Source organism: Sinocyclocheilus grahami, unplaced genomic scaffold (genome assembly GCF_001515645.1).
Source record: "Sinocyclocheilus grahami isolate Dianchi unplaced genomic scaffold, SAMN03320097.WGS_v1.1 scaffold1665.1, whole genome shotgun sequence".
Lineage (NCBI taxonomy): Eukaryota > Metazoa > Chordata > Actinopteri > Cypriniformes > Cyprinidae > Sinocyclocheilus > Sinocyclocheilus grahami.
The window spans coordinates 30279-55736 of record NW_015506844.1 but is presented as its reverse complement, the minus strand read 5'-3'; the positions used below and the strand labels follow the sequence as shown (position 1 = coordinate 55736).

The following is a 25458-nucleotide window of genomic DNA, read 5'->3' as shown; positions in this document are numbered from 1 at the left end:
CCCGTCCAGGGAGAGGGCTCCGAGCTCGGTATTTTGCCTGGACCCCCCCCAATCTTAATTCAAAGGCAAACCAAGTTTTCATTCCCCATTGAAAGATAGATATTTGCTCTTGATTTAAGAATAAAAACTTAAGTTTTTTTTCAATTTTACATTTGCATCCCAAGAAAATGTATCCTGATTTAAGGATGTTTAGATATTTATATTGGAAAACAAAAATATAGAAAATATATATTTTTTTGCAGTGCATGCAAAACTTAATGCCATGACTTCATGCATTTAAGACTCTGCTCTGATTTAAGGCCTTACTTTGTAGAAGGGTGAATTAAGACCTGCAGAAACCATAACTATATAAAGATCCAGATGACAGCTGCGGTGCACAATATTATTGCTAAAACTGAAAAGAACATGCAGATTATGTTTTTGTTTGTTTGATTGCAGTTTGTATGATGTGCTTTAGAATTTAATTCTCGAACTGATGACCTAAAATAAGTTAAGTATTTTTACAAAGCTACTTAACCTTCTAGTGAATTGAGAGCAAACAGAAATCACTTTTTAATTTGTCATTTTTCTAAAGGGAATATGTGAAACTGACCGTACACAATAAAGAGCATAATTTTCCAGTGACATGATTTTCCATTTATTCTGTTTCATCACAAAAACATGTTCTCTGCCAGCAACAGAACAGAAGACTTCCTAAGTAGATGTAACGGACTGGGGGCTGGTAAAACGTTAGAACTTTATAAAGATAAAAGAGTTTTAAAGCATGCCTGAAACATTTACAAGAACAGACACAAGTTTAAAACAATGGAGCCATTCGAAACAAATGCAACAAACACAAATCTTCATGGTCCAAATCTAGTCAACTACATAGTCATCAAGGCCATCAGTTTACCAAATCAAGTGGGAAAAGGTTAAAAAAAAAAAGACCAAGATTACAAAAATACTTACAGATATGCCACATAAAGATGATATTGCTTTAATGGACAACATGAGAAATGAAATCAAGCTAATGTGTCAGAGCGTGTTGTGCGCTGGCATCATGTGCTGGTGGCCGCTGTGAACACAGGGCCTGTATGAACGCTGTCACCTGCCACCTCTCCCATGGCCTGCAGTGCGACCGTGGCTGCCATCGCCTTGGCGTGTTTCTTATTGGGACTGGCAGTCTGAGGCTGATAATCACATCCGTTCACCACCACCTGTTCACACAAACACATCTGACTGACACAAAACTATGTATTTGGGGCTGAATGCACAATCTCTGATTCAAAACTATTATTTAGTGAAACCAGTATTTAATACTTTCAGTCAAGATATAAATAAGATATAAAAACCCTATATAAATAATTGTATTAAATACATATTTTTATTTTACAGCACAATAGTATTATTACTTATTAAGATACTAAGAATATATATATATATATACACACACACACACACACAGTACTGTGCAAAAGTCTTAGGCCATTAGTATTTTCACCAACAAAAAATGGTTTTAAGCCAGGTATTTCTATATTTTTCTTTAGTGCGTCAGTAGGAAATAACAGTTTACTTTTCCAAACATTCCTTTTGCCATTAATTGTAATAATCCAGTGATATTTTTGTATGCACAAGGAGTCTGACAACAGCCAGTGCTCCACACAGAGATCTGGGGCCTCATTTATAAAATGTTGCATATAAAGCGTCCTAAATTTGTTGGAAGATAATTTCTCAAAAGTGCGTAAGTGCGATTCAGAGAAAACGAACGTGCGCACAAAAACACGTGCGTACGCCTCTCTTCCAGATGTGACATTTTATAAATCGCAAATGATCTTGAAATTGTGCGCAGCTGACTGGTGTCAGATCTCCGCCTTTTAAACGCCCCCTAATTAATATCATTACCATATAAAAGAGCACACGCCAATATCTGAATTTCGATGCTTGAGAATGACGAGCACAAAAAAGTCTGAAATTGAGGTCCTGCTGGCGAAGAGGAAGAGGTTCGTGCGGGGACGCTTTTTATTTAATAATAAGTAACTATTCTGTGGACAAACAATGTGTGTGTGGTTATATATTTTTTTTATTGACTATTATCAAAATTACTACTACTAGAAACAACAGAAATAATAATAATAATAATAATAATAACAAAACAATTAGGTTTCCAAAAGTAAGAATAAACTACGAATTCAAGTAACATTTTCAGTTATCTTATAAAAAGCAGTCATCCTACTTTTAAAATCACTTGCTATGACAACTAATAAAAAGTTTAGTATCACAAAATTCTTGCAAAACTTAAAAAAAAACATATCATATCATAATAAAATAAATTATTACACGATTATGGTCTCTGGTCTGAAAAAACCTGCATGTGATTTGGCATTTCTTTATATTTACACAGTTTACTAATACTGCTCTTTTCAGTTATCTTATAAAAAGCAGTCATCCTACTTTTAAAATCACTTGCTATGACAACTAATAAAAAGTTTAGTATCACAAAATTCTTGCAAAACTTAAAAAAAAACATATCATATCATAATAAAATAAATTATTACACGATTATGGTCTCTGGTCTGAAAAAACCTGCATGTGATTTGGCATTTCTTTATATTTACACAGTTTACTAATGCTGCTCAAATGTGCCATTAATGTACTGACACAAAAATATATAGTGTATTTTATACAAATATAACTGATGTAAATGACAAAAACAAAGTTTAAGGCTGATGTCTCTATTCATTTTCACAGAAGCAAAGCAGACAAAACAGCCTGAGATGCATTTATTTATATTATATATTTATATTATTTATTTTCTATTTTATGCATTAGTAGTAAATCAAGACTTTGCAAGTTCTCTTGTAAAATAAAATAAAAAAACAACAACATGGAATAAACAGAAAGCGAGTAAAGAACTCTCAATATCAGGCTACTAAAAATGTCAGTTTAATCTCGCAAAAACGCCCGTTAATAAAAAATCTGACTACACTGCACAATTAATCTCTTACACTGCATCTTTGTTGTTTTGATGAATTCGGTGCTTGCACATACACCGCTTTTATTATTATTGCAGCTTAGATGTTCAAATAGCTACAGTACTCCGACTTTGCCACAAGGAAAAGTGCGTACGCCTGCTCAGACCCTGACGTGACGGTAAGTACTTTTCCACTTGAAAGACCGTTTTTATAAATATGAACATTGCCGTGGATTTTAGCGTACACACTCTAAGATCAAATCTGTGCGTACGCACATTTTATAAATGAGGTCCCAGATCTCATCATCATCCAGTCTGTCTGGGATTACATGAAGAAACAGTAAAAACTGAGACAGACTAAATCCGGAGAAACTGTGGCAACATCTCAAAGATGCTACAAGAAACCTTCCTGTAAAGCTACCTGAAAAACTATGCACATGTGCATCTAGGAAAAAAAACTTATTTAAGTTCCTCTGGATTTAGTCTGTCTCAGTTTTTCCAGACAGACTGGATAATGGTGGGATCAGATCTCTGTGTGGAGCACTGGTTGTTGTCAGACTCCTTGTGCATACAAAAATATCACTGGATTATTACAATTAATGGCAAAAGGAATGTTTGGAAAAGTAAACTGTTATTTCCTACTAACACACTAAAGCAACATATAGTAATAATTGGTTTAAAACAATTTTTTTGTTGGTGAAAATACTAATGGCCTAAGACTTAGTATATTATAAATAAATCGTCCTACATCACTGTTTTACCATTTTGTGTAAAGGGCGTTTGGCCTTCTTTGCATGTTCACTTTGTAAACACTGGGTCGGTGCTTCTGCAGCGATGTAGGACGATTTTGAAGTTGGAGGAGAAAATGAGATGGGAGTTTTTCGACATACCCTAACTGTCATGAACTGGAAAAAACAGAGTCCACGCAGAGCTAGACAAGACGAGCGTCTGAGGTTAAAAAGTTTATAAATTGTAGATTTTTATTTTAGAAAATAACCGATCGCTTCGCTAGATAAGACCCTTCTTCCTTGGCTGGGATCGTTTAGAGCCCTTTGATGCTGCATTTAAACTGCATTTTGGAAGTTCAAACTCGGGGGCACCAGAGAAGTCCATTATATGGCGAGAAATCCTGAAATGTTTTCCTCAAAACACATAATTTCTTTACGACTGAAGAAAGAAAGACATGAACATCTTGGATGACAAGGGGGTGAGTACATTATCTGTAAAAAAAAATTCTGGAAGTGAACTACTCCTTTAAATTATACAAAAAATTAATAATCCATTTTGTATAGTAAAAATGATATTGAACAGGATAAAAACTGTGGGAATATGGCCTATGATAACTTGAGAGGAAAGAGATTAAGTCAAAGACTATAGAATACCCAAGACTTAGTGTCACTTGTAGTTCTGAATGGGGAAAATGCAACGCTCAATATGGCAACTTTATCAAACGAAGCCCCGCCTTCTGAGTAGAAGAGCCAATCGTTTATCGGTAAAGACAGTGCGTCACTGCAGCTACCGTTAGAAGTCCCGGTTTCTATAGAAACAGTCAGCATTCTGAGATGTGCGCTTAGGACTGTGCATGTGCATTGGCTGGTATAGTCTGAAAAATACGCTTTTTTTAAACACTATTTGAGCAAATGAAACAACATTTACGAGACGTTTTTGTCAGATTTGTCAGATAGCAGCTGCACTTGCATGCCCGAGAGGCGTTTCAAAGATGGCCGCCCGAGTGAAATGACTTGCCTTAAAGAGACTTTGATTAAGTTCACTTTATGGTTACTGAAAATAGTTTGAGCTGATTCTTGTAAAGAAAAAACGCAAGTGTGAACACCCAACTTTTTCAAGTTCTTCCTATCCGTTCAGCCCCAAAAGGATAGTTGACACTCAAAATAGTATTCAGTAAAAAGTCATTTTTAAAATTATGTTCTATGCAGATTCAATCATTGTAGAATGACTGTTTTTCATAACACAGAAAAACTAAATTTTGCAATGTCTATCTTTTTTTTAATTTATCAATATTGCGCAGCCCTAGTTTCAATTATATTATTGTGATGTCTAAATTCACAACTCATTTGAAACTACTGGTTTTATATTTAATGCATTTTACATTATTGTACTTTAAAATAGTATAAGAATGATATTTAAAATAATCATTTTAAAACTAAGCACAAACCTTGAAGAGAAAGTTCTTGCGGTGGTCGGGTCCGCTGTGGTGAACCAACACAAACTCTGGCTGTGGCCACTTCTTCTTATTGCACATTTCCATCAGAGCAGATACCGGATGCTTCCCTGCAGAATAAACATCATATCCGAATTCCTATAAACCCGGTGGATTGTACATTTGCAAGAGGATTTGTGATCATCAACCAGTTATTTCCCTCCGACTTCAGCATCTGATTTAACCATGTAAAGCCTGACGTATGAATTAATAGTCATGAACAGTTTGCTGATCTTTCAGACAAAATATTATTTAAAAAATCTAAAGAAAAAAGTTTGCATACGTGTTTTTGTTTGAGTATCATATTTGATCCATCAGGCTTTTATGGTTCATATAGTCTGATATGGTAAGAATATGGAGGGGAAAAAAACAGCAGTTTTATTTAGAGGCGCAAACTGAGCAAATAAATGCAATTTGCTGCAGATGCTGATATTTACATGGACAAAATGTAAGATGAAATTCTGATCCTTGTAATGTAAATCAATGAGATCTTGAGAAATGATATAAATATCAGTCGTCATTCTATAGCTCCAAGTAATATGTCTTGTTAAGATGATATTTAAATGCTTAGTTTAATTACCAATACGTATAATGCAATAAAATCATGATTGAGAGATAATAAATGTTCCTCAAAAGATTTAGATGTTTTAGAGCAGAGGTTCTGGAGGGCCGGTGTCCTGCAGAGTTTAGCTCCAACTTGCCTCAACACACCTGCCTGGAAGATTCTAGGATGCCTAGTAAGACCTTAGTTAGCTGGTTAAGTGTGTTTAATTAGGGATTAATGTACTGACACAAAAATATATAGTGTATTTTATACAAATATAACTGATGTAAATGACAAAAACAAAGTTTAAGGCTGATGTCTCTATTCATTTTCACAGAAGCAAAGCAGACAAAACAGCCTGAGATGCATTTATTTATATTATATATTTATATTATTTATTTTCTATTTTATGCATTAGTAGTAAATCAAGACTTTGCAAGTTCTCTTGTAAAATAAAATAAAAAAACAACAACATGGAATAAACAGAAAGCGAGTAAAGAACTCTCAATATCAGGCTACTAAAAATGTCAGTTTAATCTCGCAAAAACGCCCGTTAATAAAAAATCTGACTACACTGCACAATTAATCTCTTACACTGCATCTTTGTTGTTTTGATGAATTCGGTGCTTGCACATACACCGCTTTTATTATTATTGCAGCTTAGATGTTCAAATAGCTACAGTACTCCGACTTTGCCACAAGGAAAAGTGCGTACGCCTGCTCAGACCCTGACGTGACGGTAAGTACTTTTCCACTTGAAAGACCGTTTTTATAAATATGAACATTGCCGTGGATTTTAGCGTACACACTCTAAGATCAAATCTGTGCGTACGCACATTTTATAAATGAGGTCCCAGATCTCATCATCATCCAGTCTGTCTGGGATTACATGAAGAAACAGTAAAAACTGAGACAGACTAAATCCGGAGAAACTGTGGCAACATCTCAAAGATGCTACAAGAAACCTTCCTGTAAAGCTACCTGAAAAACTATGCACATGTGCATCTAGGAAAAAAAACTTATTTAAGTTCCTCTGGATTTAGTCTGTCTCAGTTTTTCCAGACAGACTGGATAATGGTGGGATCAGATCTCTGTGTGGAGCACTGGTTGTTGTCAGACTCCTTGTGCATACAAAAATATCACTGGATTATTACAATTAATGGCAAAAGGAATGTTTGGAAAAGTAAACTGTTATTTCCTACTAACACACTAAAGCAACATATAGTAATAATTGGTTTAAAACAATTTTTTTGTTGGTGAAAATACTAATGGCCTAAGACTTAGTATATTATAAATAAATCGTCCTACATCACTGTTTTACCATTTTGTGTAAAGGGCGTTTGGCCTTCTTTGCATGTTCACTTTGTAAACACTGGGTCGGTGCTTCTGCAGCGATGTAGGACGATTTTGAAGTTGGAGGAGAAAATGAGATGGGAGTTTTTCGACATACCCTAACTGTCATGAACTGGAAAAAACAGAGTCCACGCAGAGCTAGACAAGACGAGCGTCTGAGGTTAAAAAGTTTATAAATTGTAGATTTTTATTTTAGAAAATAACCGATCGCTTCGCTAGATAAGACCCTTCTTCCTTGGCTGGGATCGTTTAGAGCCCTTTGATGCTGCATTTAAACTGCATTTTGGAAGTTCAAACTCGGGGGCACCAGAGAAGTCCATTATATGGAGAGAAATCCTGAAATGTTTTCCTCAAAACACATAATTTCTTTACGACTGAAGAAAGAAAGACATGAACATCTTGGATGACAAGGGGGTGAGTACATTATCTGTAAAAAAAAATTCTGGAAGTGAACTACTCCTTTAAATTATACAAAAAATTAATAATCCATTTTGTATAGTAAAAATGATATTGAACAGGATAAAAACTGTGGGAATATGGCCTATGATAACTTGAGAGGAAAGAGATTAAGTCAAAGACTATAGAATACCCAAGACTTAGTGTCACTTGTAGTTCTGAATGGGGAAAATGCAACGCTCAATATGGCAACTTTATCAAACGAAGCCCCGCCTTCTGAGTAGAAGAGCCAATCGTTTATCGGTAAAGACAGTGCGTCACTGCAGCTACCGTTAGAAGTCCCGGTTTCTATAGAAACAGTCAGCATTCTGAGATGTGCGCTTAGGACTGTGCATGTGCATTGGCTGGTATAGTCTGAAAAATACGCTTTTTTTAAACACTATTTGAGCAAATGAAACAACATTTACGAGACGTTTTTGTCAGATTTGTCAGATAGCAGCTGCACTTGCATGCCCGAGAGGCGTTTCAAAGATGGCCGCCCGAGTGAAATGACTTGCCTTAAAGAGACTTTGATTAAGTTCACTTTATGGTTACTGAAAATAGTTTGAGCTGATTCTTGTAAAGAAAAAACGCAAGTGTGAACACCCAACTTTTTCAAGTTCTTCCTATCCGTTCAGCCCCAAAAGGATAGTTGACACTCAAAATAGTATTCAGTAAAAAGTCATTTTTAAAATTATGTTCTATGCAGATTCAATCATTGTAGAATGACTGTTTTTCATAACACAGAAAAACTAAATTTTGCAATGTCTATCTTTTTTTTAATTTATCAATATTGCGCAGCCCTAGTTTCAATTATATTATTGTGATGTCTAAATTCACAACTCATTTGAAACTACTGGTTTTATATTTAATGCATTTTACATTATTGTACTTTAAAATAGTATAAGAATGATATTTAAAATAATCATTTTAAAACTAAGCACAAACCTTGAAGAGAAAGTTCTTGCGGTGGTCGGGTCCGCTGTGGTGAACCAACACAAACTCTGGCTGTGGCCACTTCTTCTTATTGCACATTTCCATCAGAGCAGATACCGGATGCTTCCCTGCAGAATAAACATCATATCCGAATTCCTATAAACCCGGTGGATTGTACATTTGCAAGAGGATTTGTGATCATCAACCAGTTATTTCCCTCCGACTTCAGCATCTGATTTAACCATGTAAAGCCTGACGTATGAATTAATAGTCATGAACAGTTTGCTGATCTTTCAGACAAAATATTATTTAAAAAATCTAAAGAAAAAAGTTTGCATACGTGTTTTTGTTTGAGTATCATATTTGATCCATCAGGCTTTTATGGTTCATATAGTCTGATATGGTAAGAATATGGAGGGGAAAAAAACAGCAGTTTTATTTAGAGGCGCAAACTGAGCAAATAAATGCAATTTGCTGCAGATGCTGATATTTACATGGACAAAATGTAAGATGAAATTCTGATCCTTGTAATGTAAATCAATGAGATCTTGAGAAATGATATAAATATCAGTCGTCATTCTATAGCTCCAAGTAATATGTCTTGTTAAGATGATATTTAAATGCTTAGTTTAATTACCAATACGTATAATGCAATAAAATCATGATTGAGAGATAATAAATGTTCCTCAAAAGATTTAGATGTTTTAGAGCAGAGGTTCTGGAGGGCCGGTGTCCTGCAGAGTTTAGCTCCAACTTGCCTCAACACACCTGCCTGGAAGATTCTAGGATGCCTAGTAAGACCTTAGTTAGCTGGTTAAGTGTGTTTAATTAGGGTTGGAGCTACACTCTGCAGGACCGTGGCCCTCCAGGACCCAGTTTGGAGACACCTGTTTTAGAGGCTTGAGAAGATCATTCCTCCACTGAGGAACAGTGAAAGTACAGGTTCTGGAAAAAAAATTCCTTAGAAGCCTGATGATCATATTTAATACACACATTTGAACATGATTTTTTTTTTAAATTATGTACCAAACACTCACCTAGAAGATCCTTCATCACAACAATGTTGCCAGATTTCTGGGTTTTTTCTCCTTCTGCTACAAGTCCTGTATGGACAGAAACATCCAGCACTATGGTCTCAGTCATGACAATATGGCTCAATGATTTCTGCACAGCCTCTTCTTACCCTTGCGGTCCGTTTTGAAGTCTATAATGATGGGCTCCACTGTTCCTTCTCTGTGCTTCCCCAAACCCTCCCCTGAATGCCATCCCATCTTCCTCATCAATAACTCCCCCATCCCACCGACCCAGTGTTTACAAAGTGAACATGCAAAGAAGATCAAATGCCCTTTACAAAAAAAAACGGTAAAACAGTGATGTAGGGCGATTTTGAAGTTGGAGGAGAAAATGAGATGGGAGTTTTTCGACATACCCTAACTGTCATGAACTGGAAAAAACAGAGTCCACGCAGAGCTAGACAAGACGAGCGTCTGAGGTTAAAAAGTTTATAAATTGTAGATTTTTATTTTAGAAAATAACCGATCGCTTCGCTAGATAAGACCCTTCTTCCTTGGCTGGGATCGTTTAGAGCCCTTTGATGCTGCATTTAAACTGCATTTTGGAAGTTCAAACTCGGGGGCACCAGAGAAGTCCATTATATGGCGAGAAATCCTGAAATGTTTTCCTCAAAACACATAATTTCTTTACGACTGAAGAAAGAAAGACATGAACATCTTGGATGACAAGGGGGTGAGTACATTATCTGTAAAAAAAAATTCTGGAAGTGAACTACTCCTTTAAATTATACAAAAAATTAATAATCCATTTTGTATAGTAAAAATGATATTGAACAGGATAAAAACTGTGGGAATATGGCCTATGATAACTTGAGAGGAAAGAGATTAAGTCAAAGACTATAGAATACCCAAGACTTAGTGTCACTTGTAGTTCTGAATGGGGAAAATGCAACGCTCAATATGGCAACTTTATCAAACGAAGCCCCGCCTTCTGAGTAGAAGAGCCAATCGTTTATCGGTAAAGACAGTGCGTCACTGCAGCTACCGTTAGAAGTCCCGGTTTCTATAGAAACAGTCAGCATTCTGAGATGTGCGCTTAGGACTGTGCATGTGCATTGGCTGGTATAGTCTGAAAAATACGCTTTTTTTAAACACTATTTGAGCAAATGAAACAACATTTACGAGACGTTTTTGTCAGATTTGTCAGATAGCAGCTGCACTTGCATGCCCGAGAGGCGTTTCAAAGATGGCCGCCCGAGTGAAATGACTTGCCTTAAAGAGACTTTGATTAAGTTCACTTTATGGTTACTGAAAATAGTTTGAGCTGATTCTTGTAAAGAAAAAACGCAAGTGTGAACACCCAACTTTTTCAAGTTCTTCCTATCCGTTCAGCCCCAAAAGGATAGTTGACACTCAAAATAGTATTCAGTAAAAAGTCATTTTTAAAATTATGTTCTATGCAGATTCAATCATTGTAGAATGACTGTTTTTCATAACACAGAAAAACTAAATTTTGCAATGTCTATCTTTTTTTTAATTTATCAATATTGCGCAGCCCTAGTTTCAATTATATTATTGTGATGTCTAAATTCACAACTCATTTGAAACTACTGGTTTTATATTTAATGCATTTTACATTATTGTACTTTAAAATAGTATAAGAATGATATTTAAAATAATCATTTTAAAACTAAGCACAAACCTTGAAGAGAAAGTTCTTGCGGTGGTCGGGTCCGCTGTGGTGAACCAACACAAACTCTGGCTGTGGCCACTTCTTCTTATTGCACATTTCCATCAGAGCAGATACCGGATGCTTCCCTGCAGAATAAACATCATATCCGAATTCCTATAAACCCGGTGGATTGTACATTTGCAAGAGGATTTGTGATCATCAACCAGTTATTTCCCTCCGACTTCAGCATCTGATTTAACCATGTAAAGCCTGACGTATGAATTAATAGTCATGAACAGTTTGCTGATCTTTCAGACAAAATATTATTTAAAAAATCTAAAGAAAAAAGTTTGCATACGTGTTTTTGTTTGAGTATCATATTTGATCCATCAGGCTTTTATGGTTCATATAGTCTGATATGGTAAGAATATGGAGGGGAAAAAAACAGCAGTTTTATTTAGAGGCGCAAACTGAGCAAATAAATGCAATTTGCTGCAGATGCTGATATTTACATGGACAAAATGTAAGATGAAATTCTGATCCTTGTAATGTAAATCAATGAGATCTTGAGAAATGATATAAATATCAGTCGTCATTCTATAGCTCCAAGTAATATGTCTTGTTAAGATGATATTTAAATGCTTAGTTTAATTACCAATACGTATAATGCAATAAAATCATGATTGAGAGATAATAAATGTTCCTCAAAAGATTTAGATGTTTTAGAGCAGAGGTTCTGGAGGGCCGGTGTCCTGCAGAGTTTAGCTCCAACTTGCCTCAACACACCTGCCTGGAAGATTCTAGGATGCCTAGTAAGACCTTAGTTAGCTGGTTAAGTGTGTTTAATTAGGGTTGGAGCTACACTCTGCAGGACCGTGGCCCTCCAGGACCCAGTTTGGAGACACCTGTTTTAGAGGCTTGAGAAGATCATTCCTCCACTGAGGAACAGTGAAAGTACAGGTTCTGGAAAAAAAAATTCCTTAGAAGCCTGATGATCATATTTAATACACACATTTGAACATGATTTTTTTTTAAATTATGTACCAAACACTCACCTAGAAGATCCTTCATCACAACAATGTTGCCAGATTTCTGGGTTTTTTCTCCTTCTGCTACAAGTCCTGTATGGACAGAAACATCTGGCCCTCCAGGACCCAGTTTGGAGACACCTGTTTTAGAGGCTTGAGAAGATCATTCCTCCACTGAGGAACAGTGAAAGTACAGGTTCTGGAAAAAAAATTCCTTAGAAGCCTGATGATCATATTTAATACACACATTTGAACATGATTTTTTTTTTAAATTATGTACCAAACACTCACCTAGAAGATCCTTCATCACAACAATGTTGCCAGATTTCTGGGTTTTTTCTCCTTCTGCTACAAGTCCTGTATGGACAGAAACATCCAGCACTATGGTCTCAGTCATGACAATATGGCTCAATGATTTCTGCACAGCCTCTTCTTACCCTTGCGGTCCGTTTTGAAGTCTATAATGATGGGCTCCACTGTTCCTTCTCTGTGCTTCCCCAAACCCTCCCCTGAATGCCATCCCATCTTCCTCATCAATAACTCCCCCATCCCACCAGAGACCGGCGCCGCCCGCAGGAACTGGTCCTGAATGGAACGAGACAGATTCAGACAGAGAGAGAGAGGCAAACGAAGAGAAACGGGAAGCAGTGAGAGATACGCTCATTCAGAGCAGCAAGGTCACGTCACTTCAACTGGAGCTGTGTTTGAATTAAAATATTAGATATAATAGCCTTCTGAGATTCTATTTTAACTATTTTAAGAATATGTGAAATGTTTAAATGTAGAGTCCTTTATTTCTCACCTGCAGCAGGTGTAAATGCCTAAATAAGTAGAAAAAAAAAAGAAAAAAAAAATGTAACACTATCGATCAGAAGTTTGGGGTAATTATGATTTTTTTTATGTTTTTGAAAGAAGTTTCTTCTGCTCACCAATGATGCATTTATTTGATCAAACATACAGTAAAAATAGTAATATTGTGAAATATTGTTACAATAAAAAAAGTTTTCTATTTGAATATAATTAAAAATTTCATTTATTTCTGTGATGCAAAGCTGAATTTTCTGTAGTCTTCAGTGTCACATGATCCTTCAGAAATCATTCTTATATGTTAATTTGCTGTTCAGGAAACAATTCTTATAATGTAATATCAATATTGAGAACAATCGTGTTGCTTTATATTTTTATGAATTAAAAAAAAAAAACATGGACACTGCAAACTGATCAAAATTGACAGTGAAGACATTTATGTTGTTACAAAAGATTTCTATTTCACAGAAATGCTGTTCTATTGAACTTTCTATTCATCAAAGAATCTTGAAAAATAAAATGTATCATGGTTTCCACAAAAATAGGAAGCAGCACAACTGTTTTCAACACTGATAATAATCAAAAATGTTTCTTAATCAGCAAATTAGCATATTAAAATGATTTCTGAAAGATGATGTGACACTGAAGACTGAAGTAATGATGCTGAAAATCCAGCGTTGCATCACAGGAATAAAATACATTTTAAAATATATACATTCAAACAGAAAACTATTCTAAATTGGAATATTATTTCACAATTTTTACTGTATTTTTTGATCAAATAAATGCAGCATTGGTGAGCAAAGACTTTCAAAAACATTAAACATAATTCCAAACTTTTGAGCGGCAGTGCATTTTTTACATAAGACGAGTAATTTAAGGTGCGAGCCTTCAACAGGCAAAGCATCAATAATACCATCCTGAACAGATCTCAGGCTCTGAGTCGGTTCATTGTAAACAAACAGGAGGACATGGCAGAAATAAATCAGTTCACACACAAATCCACATGAATAGAAGGAAGGGTGCTGGAGGACGTACGTACCTAGGCCCCCATCATCGGCCGAGCATCTGACGTGAATAGACTGTGACCATGGCAACAAGGCAGCTACAAGGACTGACCCTGCAACAAGTTTCCATACAGAGGGGTGAGAGTTCACAGGTCAAACTGTGAGCCCCCACCCCTCGTCCATCCGTGTCCCAAACCCACCAACCCCACCAATGAACTTCAACCTTGCACCCACTGGATGCCAAATCCCAAGAAGATCAAACATTGTTTTGATTGCAGTTAGTGCATGACCAGGCCCTTTTGACACAGCAGTCATTTTTAGACAAAAGACCGGGAATCAGATACAACCTTTGATATCATTTGAACATTTTGGATCCCGCTCTTAAGTCAAGAGTGAGCTCTAAACCTATCCCAGGATTCATTTAGGCTCGTATCTAGGCAAATTTGGCCATTTTGGAAACACTGCCCTGAGACATTTGGTTGTGTGAATGCTTTGGTCTTTTTTAATAGGGACCAAGGTATTTTGCTAGCATTTATTTAGCATCCCAAGTCTAAATAAAAACTGGGATTATCGTGTCTTAATGTAAAGGTTTGCATTACATAGCGATCAGCATCCAAAGCCTTCAGGAAAATGAGTCTCTCTGCTAAAATCACACTTGTACATATTGATTGAAAGGTGTTGTGTACATTTAAAACTCATAGAATAACTATAACATACAACTTCAAGTGATTTATTGCTTTAATAAAGTGACAGAAACATCAATATAATACACCAATTTTCAATGAATAACTTCACTACTGTTCAATATTTGGGGTCAGTAAATAACATTTTATTCAGCAAGGACACATTAATTTGATCAAAAGTGACAGACATCTATAATATTACAAAGGATTTCTACTCCAAATAAATGCTGTTCTTTTGAACTTTCTTTAATTTTGAAAAATGAAATGTATTACCGTTTCCACAAAAAACCCCCAGAAAATAATCTGAAATGTTTCTTATGCAACAAATCATCATATTAGAATGATTTCTGAAGGATCAAAGTTGTATTTGTATTATAGATTTATTTCAGTTTTAGTTTTACCACTACATCATGTTGTAAAGGCAACATTTCTAATTTTTACATTTATAAAATATTGATACATTTTATATTATTTTAACCCTATTATACTTGTATGAAAATAATGGCTAATTTAAAATATTTATATTTCCAGGTTTCAATTTTAGGTCAAGTTGTAGTAATTTTGTTATGTGCTATTGCCATTTTTATTAGTTTATCCTTTCACAATTTCGACTGTATTTTTGATCAAATAAATATTTCTTGGTGAGCAGAAGAGATTTCTTTCAAACCCGACCCCAACTTTTTGAACAATAGTGTACATTACTACAGTTCATTAATCTAACTATAGGCTGTTAATGGTGTAAAAGTGTGGTCACAGGTGTGCATACATTGGCTATTTTCCAAAAGTGGCTCTTCCAATCCAATTTCGGATCCTGATGTGAATGTCTCTACTCATTGGTCATTCAGAGGAGGGGTGGAGAAACTTACTTCCTCTTCCTTCCTCCCCTCTCTCAAAAGACACATTTAGAGGAGTATAGTGAGATGCACTGCCCCATCTATCAATGCATCTGCTACGACAGAATTTCAGATATAAAATATCTGCATGACCGTGCACAAGTGGTGTACCCGTATCAACTGTGGGTTTAATCAGAGAACCTCAAAACATTGTGATGCGGGCAAATATTTGCACTTACAAGAGGAAGCCGTTTCTCTTTCTTCCAGTTGAAAAAGCATAATGACGTCAGTAAACACAGCTCTGAGCTGTCTTTTGGCAAGATCATTTCCATGGATACCTTGACGTCATCTTCAGTGCAAAATCGATGCTTGTTACATAAAAAGCAGACTATCATTGTGCGACTGACTGGACTTCGGTCTGATCAACGAAGTTGGGTACACCAATTGGCAAAGTAATCACAGATGACAATTCTTCCGTATATGACATTTTATAAGAGGGGATGATGGGTATTTTGAGCGTTTCAGGATCTATTTTACCCTCCATGGGCCATGTGAGCTTTTGTCAGAAGAGTGTAAATCTAAATTAAGCACAATAAGTCAAAAGGGTCTGACTGTACTGTGCCAACGTGCATGAGGAAATGATGTATACTTTGATTCTAGGAAATTTAACACACGTGTGTGATGCAAAACACAAACCATCAAGCACAATACATGTCTGACATCATTGAATGAGTGATGCCGTCGACTCATGGCTTTACCTTCTTAATCCACGCTTGCGGGCCGCTGTTAGAGAGCTCATCAGATGAGAGCACTTGAGCAACGTGTGTGATGCAAAACACAAACCATCAAGCACAATACATGTCTGACATCATTGAATGAGTGATGCCGTCGACTGGGCTTTACCTTCTTAATCCACGCTTGCGGGCCGCTGTTAGAGAGCTCATCAGATGAGAGCACTTGAGCGCCTGTTGAGCCTGTGAAGAGGCCGGGAATCGTGTTGGATTGGGCCCATGCATCAACCTGTGAACATGAATTACCAGATGTGAGCTATAAAATCATGAAATATGGAAACAGAGTCTCAAACCTAGGCTAGTGCAGAATTCATGCAGTTCATATTTTCTGCACTGATTGTGGGGGAAATGTCACAAAACATGTTAAATGGATCTGAGAGCACTACTCTGTTATTTTAGTATTATTTATATACTTTTATAGTATTTACTAATATTCAAATGAGTTTTTATTTTTTATATTCTCCACTTTTATTTTATTTGAAGTTTTAGTCATTTCATTTTTGTCATTTAATTATTTCAGCTTGTCATTTTTATTTCGTATATACCTTTATTTTTATTTCATTTTTAGTAATTTTAGTATGTCAATACTTTAGTTATTCTAATATTTGTTTTATATTATTTAAATGCTATTTATGAATATTTTGAATGAACCTTTATTTTTATATTTTCAGTTTTCATTTAGTTTTTTTGTTTTGTGCTTTTGTCATTTTTATTTTTTTAATCTTTCTATAGAGCTTTTTTATTTTTGAGTTTAAGTTTTAGTAATTTTAGTACTTTAACAATATTTGATTTAGTCAGGGCAACATTTCAATTTTTCCATCTAACATTTATGTTTTCTATTATTATTAAATACTATTATAGCACTTATTAACATTTTGAATGACCCTTTTTTATATATTTTCAGTTTTTAGTGTAATTTTTGTCATTTTGTTATGTGATTTTGTCATTTTTATTAGTTTTTTTAATATTTCTATTATAGTTTTATTTTTTTGTTCAGTTTTAGTCATTTTCAGTATTTCAACAAACATATTTAGGCAATATTTTCGGTTAAGTTTTTCATCTAATATTTACACCAAATTTAATTTTAATACTATTATATTTAGAAATATTTTCAAAGAGCCTCTATTTCTATATTTTCAGTTTTCATTTTAATTTTAGGTTAAGTTTAAGTCATTTCATTATGAGCTTTTGTCATTTTTATTAGTTTTTAAATATTTTTATTTTGCTTTATTTTTTTAAGTTTTAGAAAAAAATTCTAGTTTTAGAAGTTTTAATACTTAGTACTTCACGTTTTTCATCTGATATTTACATTTTATTATATTTCCAATCACCAAAAAAAAAAAAAAAAAAAACGTTTTTGAAAGTTTTAGTTTGCAATAACAATACTGTTACACTCATACTAGTAGCTCAAAATTAGATTTTTCTGTGATTTATGGACCAAGATGCCTTTCTCAAACCCAATGTCCAAAAGAGGAAACATACTTGCTCCTGAGCCCGATTCAGCATGCACATGGCATTGATGTCAAAAGGGTTTTCTGCCAGTTTCTTCTGGGCGACCGCTCTCTCACTGACAGCCAACGTGATGTCCACGGGCTAGAAACAAAAGACAAGAGCTTATACAAGCTGAACACAAGGCTTATTTGAGATTAATTTGATTTCAGAAGTTAAACACTTACCTGAGAAGGTGCTTCAGGAAAGACACTATCATTGTCCTTGCTAGTTTCCTCAGTCCCAGAAGAACCCGATGCAGATGGCTTTTCTGTTTTCTTTTCGACCGGCACCCATTCTCCATATGCACCATCAGCCTCTTTCTTCCTGTGCTGGGAGCCGGAAGACACCGGGAACTCCTTAGCAAAGACTGTTTCGGTTCGGACGGATGACTTTACTGAGGTGTTCTGAAGGAAAAGAGGGCATATGGGAACACGGTTACTGTAAAATAGGGACACAACAATATTAAAATTCTGTCCAATATTATAATTATATACTATATATATTGTCTAAATAAATAAAAAACTAAACAAGTTTATCATTTTAATCAAATACATTTAATAGTGTTATTAAATTATTGGGATTATTTTTGCTCCTCTAAGTCAATCTATATACTTAAAAAAAAAAAAAAAAACAGCAGAAAACAGCATGCACATTTTAATATTCAATATCAATCAATACTGATAAAGCACTTTTTGAAAGCACAAAAATGTGAATTTAAAGTGAATTTAGGCATCACAGCATTATAATATACAGTATGCTCATTGTATAATTTGCTGGTGTTGTTAGTATTTTTCTTACTCCAAGTAAGATTTACTTTGAATGTCAGATGATGGTAAAGGTAATCTAAATTAAAAGTTATTGACATGCATAATTAAATATCCAATGTCGACCAATAAAAAAAAAATCTGAAAAGTAAAAGCCCACCTCAACAAGCTGCATAATCTTAGATCTATATTTTATATATATAGAATTCTATACTGTCTAAATACAAAATATTTACAACACTAAAAAATTAAGTCAAACAGACTTAAATGCTAATAAACTAAAAATAAAACAAATCTCAGGAAAGTAAAAGGCCACTTTTGCAAGCTGCATAATTTGACATGAAATTCATGTTTAAGAAATATTACAATGCCACACTATTTTTTCTAAATAATAAAAAAAAAAAAAACTAAATTTACATTTATGCATTTAAGTGTCTGCTAAATGCAAAATGCAAATATAATGTGTGTTTTTTTAGGCATTACAGGATATATAATGTGCAGTATGAAAAACAGACATTCATTTTATGATTTGGTTACATTTAATTATGTCACTGCTGTTTTCAAAGATTAACTTTACGTGAACATCAGATGATGGGAAAGATAATATAAATTTAAAGACCATGCAAAATTAAAGATCCCATATCGAATCTTAAGCCTCTTTCACACAGCGCGTTAACTGCCAGAGTGCCTTCTGTGTGAACGCAAACACGTCCCGGGACTGATCCCGGGATGGGGACCTAGTAAAATTGCCGGGATCAGTCCCAGAATGAGCCCTGTGTGAACAAAAGGCAGGACCAGTGCTGTAAAGGGTGTGTCGTAGTGATGACACACATTATCGTGTGACTCTTTTACCGGGTGTTTTGAAGGCAGATCAACATTCACAACAAAAAAAAAACGTGCAAACTGGAATGAAGCATTGATCAGTGAGCTCTTCACTATCCGCCCTGAAGCTAAGATCGTTCGTCAGCTTAGTGGAACGGTACGAGTCACATTACACGTCACATCCTAATGCCACGTCTTTACAGGATCTTACGGGATGCATGTGAACGCACAAACAAATTCCGGAAAATCACTGGCAGTGTGAATGAACCAAAATCAAACGATCCTGGGACAAAACACGGGACACATTGTCCGTGTATTTTCCAGAATCTCTGTGTGAAAGAGGCTTTAGAAAAGTAAAAGCCTACCTCAACAAGCTGTATAATTCAAGGTAAAATTCATGTTTATAACACAAACAGCGCGTGCCAAGTTTAATACACTCTGAATTGTAATATGTGACCCTGGACCACAAAACCAGTCTTAAGTCGCTGGGGTATATTTTTAGCAATAGGCAAAAATACATCGTATGGGTCATTAGAAAAATCATTAGGATATTAATTAAAGATCATGTTCCATGAAGATATTTTTTAAATTTCCTACCGTAAATATATCAAAACTAAATTTTTGATTAGTAATATGCATTGCTAAGAACTTTGACCCTTATGACAGGTTTTGTGGTCCAGGGTCACATATGATTTAACCAAATCCCTAACCTCAAGTATGAACTGTGATATAACAGTGATGCGAAAAAGTGAGACACTTACACCAAGACTGAATGCGATGCCCTTATTCTCCTTAAGGGAAGCTCCAAATAGCCTTTCATCTTCTTCATCATCTGACACATGTGGTTTTGCGATGGCCATCTCTTCCTTACTCTCGGCTATCTTTTTGCATCTCTGAAAGGTTAAATAAAGTGTTGATTCAATGCAGATCAAGAAACACCAAAGTGCAAGCATAGGCACAACCCTTACCTCTGTTAACTCTTTAATACTGAAGCTGTTTGCCTGTTTTGTTACTTTCTTTTTGGCTTCTTCAATACTGGCGAGATTCTGTGTGGTTGAAGAAGGTGGCTTGTTGACGATTGTGGGTAATGGTGCCATTTGTGGCAAGGAAGCCAAAGCACCCATGCTGGACAAAGCAGCGGTCATGGTGGCGGCAGTCATACTAGCCATAGCAGCGTTCATTGTCATGTTTGACATCATTGGCAAGGATAAAGACAAGGATGTGGAATTTGGGGTTGGCAAGGCAATTTGAAGAATAGCTTTGGGCCTGAGGCTCTCCGGGATTGGCACGCCGGCCTTGGCACACATAGCTGCAGCATTAGCCTTAGCTATTTCCAGCAACTGCTCTTTATCTGGGAAAAAAAACAAACAAACAAAAAAAACAAGATTAAGAGAAGACCAATGCACCATACACTACTGGGCAAATGTTTGTAATAATTAAAGTTTTTAATGTTTTTGAAAGAAGCCTCTTGTGCTCATCAAGGCTGCATTTATTTGATCAAAAATATAATAAAAACTAAATAATGAAATATTACAATTTAAAATAACTGTCTTCTATTTGAATTTATTTCATGGTCTGTCTGAATACTGGATTCTGATAGGCTGGCAGGTATGCAGTAAAACCGTTTAATGCACAGGTACTTCCAAGTCAGTTTAATCACTGTTCTATATTAATGCGCTGATTTAACTGATGCACACTAACCAACACGCATCACTCGCTCGCACACACACACGGAGAGAGAGAGAGAGAGAGAGCGAGAGCGAGAGAGAGAGAGAGAGAGAGAGAGAGAGAGAGAGAGCGAGAGAGAGCGAGAGAGAGAGAGCGAGGTCGGAGATCACAGATTGTGCTGCACAGACACAAACTTGTTGTCAACGCTTCCCCTCGATTTTTATTAATAAAACAAAAGATAAGATACTAGATCGCTACATTATATTCCCTAGCAACGAGGTGATAAAATCGCTGTTTTAGAAGTAATTGTTTGTAGAGAGAGACGCACAGATACATTTTTAAATATATAACAATAGAAAAGGGTTCTTTGAATTGAATTTTCGACCGCTACTGTAAAAGCATAGGAAATAATTTCAAAGTTTCTTCATACCAAGTTCTGTAAGACGTGGAGGCGTCTTGCTGGTGCTACGCTGAGTTCCGGATGCCGATCTTTTCTTACGGAGAATGAGGACCGGAGAGCGACTGGGTTCTCGTTTCCATCTGTCCCGCTGATTTAGCGTTCGGCTTCCGAAACCTCTTCTCCAACGTGAGCCAGATCGGGATCTTCTCCTCGAACGCGAGCCTGACCTCTTTCTCGATTTCGACCGTCTGTTTCTGTCTGGAGTTCGAGATTTCCTCCAACGGCTTTGTGAACGAGATCTCGATCTTTTGTTTTTAGGCGACCTCGATTTTGAGCGTTTGCTCCTTGTTCTAGACTTGTGCGATTTTCTTCCAGAGGGTGATCGAGACTTCCGTGAAGACGACCTGGACTTTCTTTTTTTTGATGATGACTTTGATCTGGATCGTGCAGCTACTTTGGATCTTGAGGATATTTTTTGACTGGGAGATCGGGATGGTGACATTGAGTTCTTCACAACTGATGTTTCTCCACTGGTTGTTGGATTTGCGTTGGTTTCTTTCTTCTCAGGACTGGCAGCACACTCTGAATCTTTTGGCGTAACAGTTGAGAATGTTGAAGGTTCTTCAGATAAATTGGTCACTTCCAAAGGCACCTCTGGTGTAACGCACTTTTGTGAAGACATGGTCTCAGATGGCACTGCCAAGAAGGGAATTGGTCGCCAAGATCCTTTGACACTAACTGCACTGAAACCAGAATTTGAGATGTTGGATGCAGTTTCAGACAACTTGGTGTCAGATATCACAGCCACTGTTGGATCTTTTCCATTCTCAGTTGTGTTTTGAGACACATTTGTTTGCGTTTCACAACTTTTACTATTGTCCACTGCTGGATCTATATTAATCTTAATTGATTCAGTTTCCAGTTTCAGATCAGACCTTGACTTCGAAATGGACCTTGATTTTGAAGGCTTTGTTCTGGATCGAGACTTACTCCTTGAATGGCGTCTATGCCGTGGCGAGCGAGACCTACATTTTGATGTGGACCTTCTGTTTTTCCTTGAGATAACAACAGACCTTGATCTAGTTCGCCTGGAGTGTGACCTGGATCTTGAATGTTTGCCTCTTCTGACAGAATGAGATCTGGACCGATTGTTGTGTCTCTTTGACCTCGATCTACTTCTCTCTCTCTGTTGATGAGACCTCTTTCTGGAGCTATTTCTAGTGCGGGAGGTTGACTTTGATTGCCGTTTTGGTTTGGGGGATCTTGACCTGCGTTCTGACTTCCGTCTGGGTGATCTTGATCTGGTTCGTCTTCCTCTGGAGCTCTCTTTACTTTTAGATGTTCTGCTAGAACTTCTTTTCTTTTCCTTGGTCCTTTCCTTTTCTGTGCTTTTGTGGACTGAATTTTCCATCTTGGGAATAATGTCAGGCAACTCCTGAGGTTTACCAACACCAGATGTGTTTTTGAACTCAGACTTTGAAGTCTTATCTGCTGAAGAGGACTTTGTATTTTCATTAGGAGGTTTCGATTCAGACTCTGATTCAGAACCAGATGCTGAAGAGCTTTCGGACCGTGAGCCAGATCTCTTTGCTTTGTCTGCATCTTTGCTTTTTTTCTTTTTCTTTCTCTTCTTTTTCTTTCCACTTTAGACACAAACACAAGGGGGGAAAACACATTAGGAATTAAGACTTTGTAAACAACCACAGAGTCCAAATGAAATTAAAATTAAACCCACTGAGATTAATTACTTCCATTTTTAATTCATTTGAATAGTCCCACTTTTTTAAACCATTTGAGAAACCATTTGGTGCTTGATCCGACGATACATATGATCAGATGTTAAGAATAAAGACTTTTACACAATAAACTATTGACACAAATGTTAAGTTTTCACATTTTGTAAATCTAACTTCTAAAACACAACGTATAATCAATCCAAAGTGATTAATACAATTATTATTTGTCTTTTGTAAGTACAAAGAACTGTGTTGCACCTGTGTTCTTGAATCTCTTTGTCAGACTCCGTGTCTGAGCTGCTGTCTTTTCCTTCTTTGCGTTTCTTTCTCTTCTTTTTACTTTTGTGTTTTTTGTGCTTTTTACTTTTTCTGTGTTTAGTGCTGGTGTCCTCTTTACCATGGTTATCTTGGAGGTCAGTTTGAATGACTTTATCTGCCATGAAGACAAAAACATATTAATGACAGAATACATATATCAGAAAATACAAAGAATGTAGATGTATTGATGACTAACCTGTTGGTGTGTTCATTTTTTCTTCCTTAAGTCCATCTTCTCTGGTCTCCGTTACAGGATCAGACTGTGGCTCATCTTTCACACTGAATGGAAAAACACTGCATCACTCATTTAAAATAAGACTTTGTCTTTGTTGATTTCCTGAGTGAAATTCCTACCATGTGTCCATCATCCACAATGTACAATTCAACAGAATTCAAAGTAATCTCTTCCTTTTAGGAATACCAGGAAACCACAACAGATCTGATGTTTACTAAGTGTTTCCAAGTGATCTTTAATTTAACACACTTAAACCTTTGTTGTTCTTTATATTAATTATTGTGTGTCCAGACACTTAACCAAAATCTACAATGGAAACTAAAGCGCTAACCAGGTCGAGGCATTTTTATTTGTATAAACTTATTCAAATAATTTACAGAAGCCATTGACTTCCATGTTTTTTTTTTCTCTCTCCATACTATGGAAGTTCCACACTATGGAAGTCAATGGCTACCGTCAATTGTTTGGTTACCCGCATTCTTCAGAATATCTGATTTTGTGTTCAACAGAAGAAAGAAACTCATACAAGTTTGGGTCATGAGGGTGAGTAAATGTTCACAACATTTTCAATTTTGGGTGAACTATCCCTTTAACGCAGATTTACAGAAAAACGTGCCTTTATGTCATGTGGTTGTGATGACACATAACTAGGAGTACATCAAGATCTATTGTATATTAGCAGTCTTTTAATAAATATGGGCTCATATAAGGATGTTTAAATAGACATACAGTTGTTTTAAAATAGTTCAAATTAAGTATAACATTACAATACAAAACATTCACTGCTTGCCAGCAGTATTGTTAGCACTGTAAACTGTCTATCGGTCTGAACACAAGGTACATATGAAAAATGAACCATTTGAATCTGTAAATATCATGACGTCATAAATCTAACGTTATATGAAATAATTATAGTGGAACCCTAGTTTAGAGTAGGTTTGTGCATGTTTACTTCTTGTATTCTGTACCTACTGCATTAATTATACTGACAAAAAGCACCATGGCAATACCATAGTTTTTTTTTTTTTATGTAAATTGGAGTAACATGTAATTATCAATATATATCTGTAAGGCAAAGTGAAGGCAGTATTTGCTGCATAGCAATTAACACATGGCAGCAAACAATGAAAGATAAAACACACACAATTCAGTCACAACACAATCGTAAACCGTTTCGACCGTAAACACTGATGATTACAGCTAATGTTTAGCTAGCCGGCTAAAACAAATACAACTACAACTTATATAACGTTACTGATAAAACACGAACTCCTAAGACACAAGTAAAAGATCGGACATTTTACCTGTTTTCTTGAGATTCATCTTCGATTTCTTTAATCTTGTTCATTACAAAATCCCTGAAAATCTGCTCTATATTGGTCGCCATCACACTAGGAGTTGTTGGGTCCGCCAGTATCCCAGACTGCCTCAGTAGCGTCTACTTCCTCCGGTCAACACAGCGAATGACAACGGCGGGAAGGCGGCACGTTCAAAGTGTAAAGATCTATTGTATTGTACAGTTAAACCGCTTATAACAAAAATAACTGTTGCCGCTTTGTGTTGCCCGTTCCCTCTCGTGTGTGTGTGTGTGTGTGTATATATATATATATATATATACACACACATACATACATTTACATTTAGTCATTTTGCAGACACTTTTATTCAAAGCGACTTACAAATGAGAACAATAGAAGCAAGCAAAACCAACAAAAGGGCAATACTATCTAAGTGCTGTGACAATTATCGGT

General features: G+C 35.9%; 1 protein-coding gene across 6 annotated transcripts; it reads right to left on the bottom strand.

Annotated features, from left to right (window-relative positions):
- Positions 1-622: 622 nt before the first annotated feature.
- Positions 623-25198, bottom strand: LOC107571887 (protein SON-like). 6 transcript variants are annotated; one of them, XM_016258275.1, is made up of 13 exons: positions 25012-25198; positions 23669-23751; positions 23413-23587; positions 21449-23061; positions 20319-20701; positions 20112-20243; positions 17950-18168; positions 17756-17866; positions 16386-16502; positions 12590-12737; positions 12444-12509; positions 11155-11270; positions 623-1196 (listed from the first exon to the last, which is right to left on the bottom strand). In XM_016258275.1, the coding sequence occupies exons 1-13, from the start codon at positions 25092-25094 to the stop codon at positions 1038-1040; spliced, it is 3405 nt and encodes a 1134-aa protein (XP_016113761.1). In that variant the 5' UTR covers positions 25095-25198; the 3' UTR covers positions 623-1037. The 6 variants fall into 6 exon arrangements, 5 of the variants coding, with proteins under 5 accessions (XP_016113761.1, XP_016113756.1, XP_016113757.1 ...); XM_016258270.1 differs by lacking the exon at positions 623-1196 and adding an exon at positions 16241-16294 and having other exon boundaries at positions 11128-11270; positions 16440-16502; XM_016258271.1 differs by lacking the exon at positions 623-1196 and having other exon boundaries at positions 11128-11270; positions 21449-23065; positions 23420-23587; positions 25012-25197.
- Between the last annotated feature and the right edge of the window lie 260 nt (positions 25199-25458).